Source organism: Cariama cristata, unplaced genomic scaffold (assembly GCF_000690535.1).
Source record: "Cariama cristata isolate BGI_N322 unplaced genomic scaffold, ASM69053v1 scaffold13791, whole genome shotgun sequence".
Taxonomy (NCBI): domain Eukaryota; kingdom Metazoa; phylum Chordata; class Aves; order Cariamiformes; family Cariamidae; genus Cariama; species Cariama cristata.
In genome coordinates this window covers 38,742-49,338 of record NW_009599964.1, presented here as the reverse complement: position 1 = coordinate 49,338, position 10,597 = coordinate 38,742, and the positions used below count along the sequence as shown (strand labels likewise).

General features: G+C 45.4%; 1 protein-coding gene across 1 annotated transcript; it reads left to right on the top strand.

Annotated features, from left to right (window-relative positions):
- Positions 1–157: 157 nt before the first annotated feature.
- Positions 158–10,076, top strand: WDFY2 (WD repeat and FYVE domain containing 2; the record flags this gene model as incomplete). The annotated part of the gene is made up of 8 exons (XM_009709867.1): positions 158–192; positions 352–464; positions 1,379–1,505; positions 3,434–3,539; positions 6,852–6,953; positions 8,263–8,393; positions 8,806–8,914; positions 9,560–10,076. Coding segments are annotated over 8 exons (753 nt in total), but the record flags the coding sequence as incomplete, so codon positions are not given.
- Between the last annotated feature and the right edge of the window lie 521 nt (positions 10,077–10,597).

The following is a 10,597-nucleotide window of genomic DNA, read 5'->3' as shown; positions in this document are numbered from 1 at the left end:
GAAAGAGAGAGTGGACACCATCCAACTCTAGCACTGAAGTTAGAGAGCCTGGGGAGATGACTCCTCTGTTCATGACCAAGGGCTACTTCAAACGTGTTTCATAACAAAACCACAAATTGTGTCCTCTGGAATAGTCCCATTTTTTCTCACTCTTCAGTTTACTCAGGGAGACTGCACTATTAATATGAACAGGTAAGAACTTGATGCCTAAAAGTACACTCTGAATACCTCCTTGAGACGAGCACTATTCATGAGGTTGCAGTATACTCATGTTGAAAGAATTAACAAGTCATGAAAGGTATGCAAAGCTTTTGTATAAGCAGTGTATTTTCCTCAGCATTTGTCTGTCAGATTTGATGTGGAAACCCGGCACGTGTTCGTTGGTGATCATTCTGGACAAGTGACCATACTCAAACTAGAGCAAGAGTCCTGCAGCCTTGTTACAACATTTAAGGGACACACAGGTAAGGCCTCAGGAGGAGACCCAATTTGGTTCTTCATCTGTACTCAGCGTCACGGTGGTTTGACTCTCCTGTGAAACACTAGAATGGCTTGTGTCAGCGCATAGCATGGAAGGGAGATAGACCTTAAACTGTCACTACAGCTCAGGGAAGTTTATTCTTTATTGGTAAAAATGAGAGACATCAGACTTCTCCTCAGAAAACTTCTGTGGCAGAAAACACCACAATCAGTAGCTGCTAATCAAAGCAGAGTGAGACTGGAATGAGTTGTGGTAATTCTGGGGGGGAAAGGATGCTCCTCAAGGAAAGACCCATATTGGTAGACACTTTTGCACAAGTGGAATAGGGACATCTTGGAGGCAGTAACTGCTTGTGTCACTGCTGGGACTTGTGCCCCATCGGACTTCAAAAACAGCAACCCTGGGATGTGATCCTCCCATCTAACAGAAGAAATGGTGGTCATTCCTCAGCATTTTCTCTCCATATCCCTCCTCTCCAAACGCTAATAGCTCAAGCACGAGGTAGCACAAGCTAGTTCAATCCTCATGCTAGTATACTGTGAAGATGCCCGTAATATTCCACACTTGCTTCTCTTTTGTAATCTCCCGGGAGCGATGGAGATGAAAAGCTGCGTAGTCACACCGTGACCATCCTTCTGCCACGCTTTGCTGCTCAGTGGATTCATCCATGCGAGTGGCAGCGGAGCCCACAGAAGAGCAGGATGGGGCTTCAGAAGGTTTTCTAGGCTGTTAGTTTTCAACTGGCAAGCACAGTGACCGCATGGCCTTTGCTAAAGAGACCTGCATTTTAATCACTCTCCATATTTTTTGTTGTATCTTTATATATATATATTTAGCTACATTTCTGTCTTTGGCTTTCTGTAATGAATTGACTGTTGTGTGCTTCTGCTATTTCAGGTGGTGTCACTGCTCTGTGTTGGGACCCAATACAGCGAGTTTTATTCTCGGGCAGTTCTGATCATTCCATTATAATGTGGGATATTGGAGGAAGAAAAGGAACAGCCATCGAGCTGCAAGGACATAAGTACGTTCAAAGCCCTTCCTCCTGCTTTTATGGGAGAAAAGCTAAAGGCACAAGCCACATCTGGAAACAAACAGCCCAAAGTTTACAGTCTTCACAAGCCTCACGCTTGTATGTGTGACTCCCTGTGGTCGATATACAACAGGAATAAGTTGCTTATAGTAAGTTTTTCAGCGTTGGGCCCACAGGCTGGTTTGAGAGTCTGCAGAGGATGGTGAAGGAGAGCACAATATCTATAGTCCTGAATGTCTTATGCCAGAGCCTGCAGCTCTGTTGGAAAGAGGAGGGTCCTCAAATGAGAACAGCTGCAGGGAAATTCTTGCTTTTTAGATGTCAAGGTCTTCCCTTCCCCTAGAGGGAGCATCAGCCTTGGACAATTCATCCCTTTGTCCTCCACACTAACTTTTTCCATGCCACTTTACCTACAGTCTGGGTTCTGAGTAATGTGCTTTACCCATAGGGACCTTCATCATCTCCTCAATGCGAAGAGGCTTCATCTTTGCACGTACAGACCTCACATTTGCGTAGCGTAGTAGGTGTCTTTGAAGAAGAGTAAGCCTGTGCTGGGCGTTGACTAGAGATCGGAATGGATCTAGTTGCAATGACCTCTGAGCCTTTTAACACTGGTAATGCAACTAGTTTGTTTCAGTGTATTGGGAGTGCATATATGGACTTGCATGACAGGCTCAGGTCTGGAGAGGCAAAATCCCATGGTGGTTTTGGTCTAACAGTTTCTTACGTATTCATACATTTCTTTTGAGTGATGCTGCACTCTGCTGAGCAATTTGAATACTGCTAGGATTTCAGAGCACTGCAGAGCTCTCGCCAAAATTCCCACGTCACCCTCATATTCTACCAGTGGTGCTTGCTAATGCTGTGGAAATTAGTGCTCCTAATACAAAGTTAGCCTCTGGATCGTAATCTGTGGCATGGCTGCTGTCTGGCACTGTACAGAATAGAGACCTGATCCTAAGGACAACAGGGATTAAGGAACATTTTACCTGATGGTGCCACTGGTGTCGGCAGGCGAGTGCTGTGAGAGCAGGCTGTGTTGTACCAAACTGTCCCCTAAACACCTTCTCCTCTCTAGGAGCAGCTGTATGCACAGGCAAATGCGTTGGCATGGAAGTCATTTGGGTAGAAAAGACCAGTGGTGGTAGCAGAGAAAACCAAATGTTGTGGGTTATTTCCAGTTGCTGTATTCCCAGTTACTGTCTCTTCATACCTTTGATTTTTTCCATGAGTGTTGTATGCTCTTCGTTTCCTGTGTTGTATGTTTTTTGTTTCCCAAGTTGTAAACAGCTTGAGATGAGGCTTGGTTTTATTTCTTTCATGAAGAACTGAGCCCAGCTTTGAGGGTTTAAGCTGAATTATTTCTCCCATGTTGCTTTTGCTTAAAAGAAGAAGCAGAAGCACCTAAGTCTTCCACCTTACCTTGAGAAGGCTTAGGAAGAATTTAGTGATTCCTATATTTCTATGCTTGTTAGAGCTAAAAGAAAATTTTCAGTAGTTCCTCAGTGCTTCATTCCTAGATGTTGCAGAGATTTACAAAACCAAAGTTGTTACTGACCTTCTGAGAAGAAAGTACCTTATCAGGGCTGTGTTTATGCATCCAGATGTGCCTTTGGAGAGGCTCGGAGCTGCAGCTCTGTTCAGGCTTCCCAGTGCAGCTGGGACCTCCCGTCTCAGGAGCAGCAAAAGCAGTTATCAGGTCTTTGCTTTTGTGGTTGCTGCCCAGATGAGCAACACTCTGGTTCTGGTCCCAGCTGGCCAGCAAAAACTGATTTGCATCTGATGGATGCCATGTACAGTGAGGGGGGAGGAAAACATATGGGCAAACAAGTGGGTTGTACTGCTTTATTGTATATTTTACTCTTACTTGTGTACTAGCCATAGGTGATTGATTAGTAACTGTCTCGTTTCTTTTTCAGCGATAAAGTTCAGTCTCTCTCCTATGCTCACCACACTCGGCAGCTCATCTCCTGTGGTGCGGATGGGGGAATCGTTGTCTGGAACATGGATGTTGAGAGGCAGGAGGTAGATGCTCAGTTCTTGTTGATTTGGTCTGAAGGAGTCTTGGGAAGAAGGAGCCTTTCTAAAACATGCGACTTTCAACCTAAACAAGATCATTCCAGGCTTTAAAAATGTTTTTAGACATGCTCCAGGTGTTGTACAGCAATTATGCCGTGCCTTTGATAATATGGTACAGGGGAAATTGTCTGGCAGAAAATGTGTACTAAGTAGGCTGCTAAATGGCTCTTGCCCTTTACATTACTGCTTTGAAAGACGTCCTCTAAGGAGAGTATTGTGAGATGCTCTGCTTTGTTTTTCAGTACATCGTGAGAAATCAGTTCAGAGGTAAATGGATGGATTGATAATTATTAGGAGTTTTTAAGAAAACAAAACAAGAAAGCTCTTTGTCATCTCTGGAAACCTGCAACCCAGGTTTTTTTTCCTGTTCTTGCTCAGAAGACATTTAACTGGGGCTTCAATCTCACCTGTTACTCGGTCTTGCTTCCCTGTGGTAGAAGCAGGGTAAATGATGACTTTGCTGATCCAGACAGTAAGATTTCACCCACGTGCTCCTAATTGCTTTTGTGCTGCACGACCAACGAATGTAAGCAGGTGCAAAAACGCACCCCAGGACTTTGACGCTGTGGGAGCAGCCTCCGCTCGGCAATTTCTGAGACCTGACTCAGAGAGGGGGAGCGAGCTCTGTGCCAAGTGAGGCAGGCGTCAGCCCTGCTCGACAGCGAGGCAAATCTGAGTAACGTGAGTCACGGCAAACCTCTGCCCTGTTCCTGCAAGGGGTAGGAAGGCACCTGGAGTCCCCACAGTGGGTAGGTCTGAGCAAGGCTTTGGGCAGCATGGGCTTTCACCAACTTTGCTGGTTCTCCAGGGTTTTGGCCTCCCTGGGTCGTGTGTGTCTCCCTTGAGCAAGGAGGACGGCTAAGAGGAAAATTGGATTAAAAAACCTACTGAAATAGGCATAGGCAGGAACTGAGCTCCCTTTTTTATGTGAATTAGCATTCCAGTTGGCTCTTTTTAATTGCTAATCTAATGGCCAATTATTTCATCAACCCCAAAAGTGAAATGAAAGCAGAGTGGCTTCCTCCTTCCCAACAGATGTTTCCTTTTTGCTGTAACTCGAACATCCAGAAATGAAAACCTTTATGTATTTGCTGCCTTCAAAAGTCTACAGTGAGGGTTGAGACTGCCTTGTCACAAAAGAGGCGGCAATGCTGTGAGAAGGCTGGTTTAAAAAGTGGAGGAGAAATATAATTAGGTAAATGAGGGCTTAGCAGCAGGTGCTAACAGGTGTGCTACTTTCTCTGACTATGGCTATGTGGGCTTGTTCATGTTATCAGTAGCACAATAGGGTGTTCATGGTGCTAAACCACCCCTGAAAGATGCACCTTTGAGATTTTGATGCCAAACCTTGGTTTGAGGTTCTAGACCATTTTCTTCTGGATTTTGGCCTTGGTATTTTTGCCCTTATTTAAGCGTTTTCTCCATGTATATGTGCTCAGTGTTCACTTTGATGCTTTCAGATTTTCCCGCATCTCTGAGACTGCATTAATTAAGCCATTTTAGTCCTTGATTCTTTATTTTCATCTCTGTTTTTAAAAAGCTGTAAGAAGACAGCATCTGAAAGATGCTAGAAGCTGTGTTTCTATTTGACTACAAAGCGGTTACTTGTCACAAGCAAAATGAATTCTTCATCTATAGTATTCAGATGCTTAAGAGATGAAAATTCGTACACGCAGATGTAAATCCCTAGGCATTAAAAAGAAAGACTGTTGTGGGTAGAAAAGACAAGGATTCGCCCCAGCAGAATGAACTGCCTTCAGAGTAACTGGCAGAAGAAACTGAATCAGGTGGTTGCTTTATTGCTGGGGGTCAAAGCTATCCTGGGAGCTGAGAGTCTCCATCAGCCTTACCTTATCTTTGCCTGGCTTTTGTATCACTTTTAATTCTCAGTCTCAGCTGTGTTTCTTGCCATTTTAAATTGCAGCGTGTGAGAAGCCAGTGGCTCTGATAAGACAACTGCAGTTTGCCAACCGCACTTATTCACAAAGTATTAAACATTATTTAGTGTTTATTTAATCTCATGGGGCTGGTAGGAGCGTGTTGCAGTGGTGGCGAGGCAGCACTGGCAGGGCTGTCGTGGTCTGGCTGGGGCTGCCCTGCTGCGGGGACGGGACAGACCCACTTGCCAGCACCGGCTTTGGGCTGAGCTCTTGTCCTGGTGGGACAGAGAAAGGAGCAGAAGTCATCTGCTGGGAAGGAGTGTTGTTCTTGCTAGGCCAGGTTAGGACAGACAGACTGACAACCACCTGGAGAGGGGTCAAGAAACAAGATTTTTCCTGAGTCTCATTCCCCCGGAAGGTTTCCTAAACATTGTGGGGAGATGCACTGCGTGTCCCCCAGCATCTCAGTGCAAGACAAGTGTCAGGCAACCCAAATGTAGGGGAGGAGATGGACTGCCCCCTCCACATGCCCCCCTGCCACTTCAGACCTTTCCTGAGCTCTTTCAGGATCTGGCAAGACTTGCTTCCCTACGGGGTGTCTGGTCCATGCTACTCTGCACAGCAAAGCCTGGCTGCAGGAGACAGAAGTGCCTTTAAGATTTTCTTTCTTTTCTTTAAATCTTCTTACCTGCTTCATCCACAGCATGAGTGCAAAGCTACACGTCATGTTAGGAAATAGAAGACCTTCCTTGCGTGGTCTTTGTGTAAAAGCAGGGAAAAGAGCTGGTTTGAGTTTTAGGCTTGTTCGACTGAATCTCATCTTTCTCACTCCTATGTGTGATTTGTAGCACAGATACCTCTGACAGCAAGAACACCTCTTACAGTATTAAAGAAAGAAAGAATTAAAAAAACTAAAACACCACATCAGCATTTTGGATACCTTCCCCTTCCCTCCAGATGAGTAGCTTGGCTATTGGAAATACTAATTGCCCCCAGTTCCCACCAGAGGCAATAGCAGAAGGTAAATGCTGTCCAGACAGGACAGAATATTTTATATGCTTAATTCCAGACTTGGAGAGGTGGGGGAGGCTGGTTTGTTCCTGGGTTATTTTTACGGCCTCATAATCAAACTCTGCTTCATGATTTGGGTGAGAAGTGTTCTTCCAACGTCCTTCGAGGCTCAGGGCTAGGCCAAAAAAGCCATTCCAGGGAACAATCAAAATGAGATCTTGTGAAGATAGGGATTTTTAATCAAGTTTAGTTGGCCACGTTACTGCACCCCAATACATCTTTCTTGTCCTGTCTCTTGCCTCCACTGGAAGCTTTTCTGTTTGTTACTCACTCCCATGTTGTGTTTATACGTGTGTGTGTGTTGCAGACCCCTGAGTGGTTGGACAGTGACTCCTGTCAAAAATGTGACCAGCCTTTCTTCTGGAACTTCAAGCAAATGTGGGACAGTAAGAAAATAGGCCTCAGGCAGGTTTGTATGTGTCCTTTGGTGTGTTAACATGGTGCAATTATTAGGCTTTTCTCTCATAATAGATCGTGGTAACCTTTTTCCTCCTAAAGCCCTGAGAACTTGCACTTTGTCCTTCCACTGAGTGCTTGATAGTGGGACAGTGGGCTCCCCTCTGATGAGGCTTGATTTTATGGTTGGGAGGAGCACACTTCTTTTTTCTTTTTTTTTCTTTTTTTTTTTTTCTTTGCAGCCAGTCCCAATAGCAAATGCATGTAATAGGCCTTGGGGTGAGTAAATTATTGGTTTTGGGCCATCCATGGCTTTAGCCCTGTAGGACTTCGCTTATTGAACGTGTTGTAGAAAGAAATTTGTAGCTGATTTTTGGAGATTGTGCTGGAACTAAAGCTGTTTTTAATGAGGTTGGGTAAACATCTGTAACTACTCAGGCTGTGTTGGAAAAGGCTTATTGGTCTGCTGGGAACAGGCTGCTGCGTTTTCCTGCCCAGCAGGAGGGGGCTGTAGATCTCAGACTTTTGGGAGACGGGTGTAAAAATGCTGAAAGGGATGTTCCCATGGAGATTGGAGAAGTCAGGTGTCTGGAGCAGAGCTGAGCTGCATCTTCTTTTAACGTAACGCACATCACTGCAGAGCGCATGAGAAAACATGAGGCGGGTAACATCAAAATGCAGAAATGCTCATGCTTCAGGGGCTGAAAATGGCCAAAGGAGTCCACCGAGATGATTAGATGGTAGATGGTTATACTTGGAGGCTGGGATGGGACTCCAGAATGAGACTATGCTAACGTAGGCCTGTCCTACCTCGACCTGGAGATGTTTTAATGTGTTGCGTGCTGCTGAGTGGTGGTGTCATCCCCTAACCCCAAAGTGAGACCCCCAGGGACAGGGGTAATTATAGCTCCCAGCCCTGTGGCAGATGCCCGGCTGGCTAGGACACATCTCCTGGTGCATGGCGGGGCTCTTCGTCCTGTCCTCCCATCCCTAGCTGTGCTAACCAAAAGAGGACAGCTTGGACTTCCTTCTTCTGCCTTCTACCCTGTTGGAAACCCCCTGTAACACTGGTCACACTCGGTGTAGAAGCCCTGACCCACAGCTACATCCACAAATGCCGAGTGGTGGAGGCAGCGATGATTTACTGGGTGGTCTATGGTGTCAGTCCTTGCCTGTTTTCCTTCATCTTCCCTGGAAGTCGCTTTCCTGTGTGCTGCAGCCTCGGCTGGGTCTTGCCGGAGTGAGATGGTAGAGCCAGTGGGACCTGTGCAGTGATCTGGGTTTGTGGCTGAAGATGTCTTTCTGCATATTGTCTCCTACAGCATCACTGCCGGAAGTGTGGGAAAGCCGTGTGCGGCAAATGCAGCTCCAAGCGCTCCTCTATCCCGCTGATGGGGTTCGAGTTTGAAGTGAGGGTCTGCGATAGCTGTCACGAGTCCATAACGGATGAAGAGTAAGTGTGGACACTGAGCCGGCTTGCACTGGAGTGGGGCAGAACTCCCGCATGTGGGAGGGCCTGGGCGGATGCAAGGCTTCGGGAGGGAGCAGCCTGGCAGGGTGGTCCCTGGGCTCTTTCAGCACGGTAAGACTCTGCGGTGACTGCCAAACCGGGAGGGACAGACAGCCCTGCACCCCAGCTCTTCTCATGCCGGAAAGGTCTCGAAGTAGAGTTTACAGAGAGTTTGCTGAATTAATGACTTCCAGCAGCATTCAAGTACTTGTTTCCTCTATAAAGAACATTTGTCGGGTATACGGTTGGACTTGATGATCTTTGAGGTCTCTTCCAACCATAATGATTCTATGATTCTGTTTTTGGGGAAAATTCTGCAGTCAGTCTTTGCTGATTTTTGGATTTCTTCCTTCAGGAGGGCGCCCACAGCTACTTTCCACGACAGTAAGCACAACATCGTTCACGTACATTTTGATGCCACCAGGGGATGGCTGTTGACCTCGGGAACAGACAAGGTTATTAAGGTAGGAGCGAGGAGGTTGCTCTAGCTCCTGTATTTCGTTTCTCCTTCCTCTCCCGTCTGGCTGCAGGTATGTCCTACCTGCTGCCTTCCCCCCAGAGACCTCTCACTGATGGACTTCTGCCCAGTAAGGACCGAGGAGGTCTCAGTCTGTGAAGTTATTGCCTGGAGGGGCTGGGACAAGTGCTCACTGTAGCTTTCCCTCTGGGAAGACAAATCGTATTTCAACATGGCGAATCTCAGTTTGTGTGGCTAGATAAAGAAATAGCTAAAATAATGAGTAAGTGTGTAACAAAGCTCGAATAATTTAAAAAAAACCCTCATAATGTGTTACAACTATAGTAATCATTGAAGTTAGCAATGTAGTGTGGGTTTTTTTTTGTTTCTCTTAAGGCCAGCTATGAACCTGGCTCGTAAGGGTAAAGCATAGTGACATGCAGAATGTCATTTGGTCAGCCTCCACCGGTCTGACATGAGTGCGGGGAAACAAAATCAAGCTTCTTCAGACTTTGTTGCATCCACCTCTAACCATGTAGCCTCTCCCATACAAAAAAAAAAAGGTGCAAATTATTTAAAGGTGGCATTTATACTATATTTGATTATCTTTTACCATTATTCACCATGTCGTTATATTTTATTGTATTAACAGTTGTGGGATATGACACCAGTAGTGTCTTGATGGTACATCAGTGGAACTTGAAAGGTGGTATTTACGGAAGAAACAGATTTCCTAACCCTAATCATACTGCAGAAGATAGATAACGCTGGGCACATATGGCAGATGAGAAAGGAACTAATGCGTTTACAACAGTTTTACATCCTCTGCTTGTTCAAGGCTGAACATTTGCACGAAGACTCTTTCCACTTATTCTCAAAATATACAAGAAGGTATTTTTTTAACTAATGGTTTGTACGATCTGACTTCGGTTGTCTTGAGTTTGTTTGGAAAATCCATGTGCGGTGCAATTTTTAGTTTTTATATTTCACTATGTCAAGATACTTGCTGCTTTGTACAGAGGGTTCTTGGGTTGTGTCTTACCATGTGAGTTTTCGGTATCAAAATACTCTGTAAGGCAATCGGCTCTCCCCACAGCGGGTACCTATTGATTTGGGATGTTTCTGCTGACCATGCTCTCTCCAGTGAAGGAACTCCAGGCACGGCGTTGTGGACTATTGCAGTTCCTAAAAGGGCTCTACCATCTACTTGTCCTAGTGGGCATCGTCCGGAGAGCATTTTTTTGGTTTGTAGTAGCTAAAATCCAGCTTCCTTGCTGCACAAATCGCAAAACCAGGGGGCAGGTTGCTTAGCAACTAATTTCTACAAAAATTGAAATAGTTTTCCGGCTCAGAGCATTACAAGGAGCACACAGACCTGTTTGAGTTTGCTAGGCTGACAGGCTGATTCAAATTAAATTACTGGCAACAAGAACTTTTGGGAGTGTGTGCATGGAGGGGGGCAGATCTAAAACTGGTCTAGGTCTGAAAGGTCTGGTTTACCTCTACCTCTACCTTGCGCAGCAACATTTCAGCATTTATACCTGTCTGTGTTGTTGAAGATGAATTTGATTTTCCTGTTTTCCATATGGTTAGTCATATTTATTTTTTAAAATGCTGATGGTTTTTATTAATTTCCTCTATAGACCAGAAACTGATATTGCTGAACAACGCCCATTGTCCTGTTGTCATA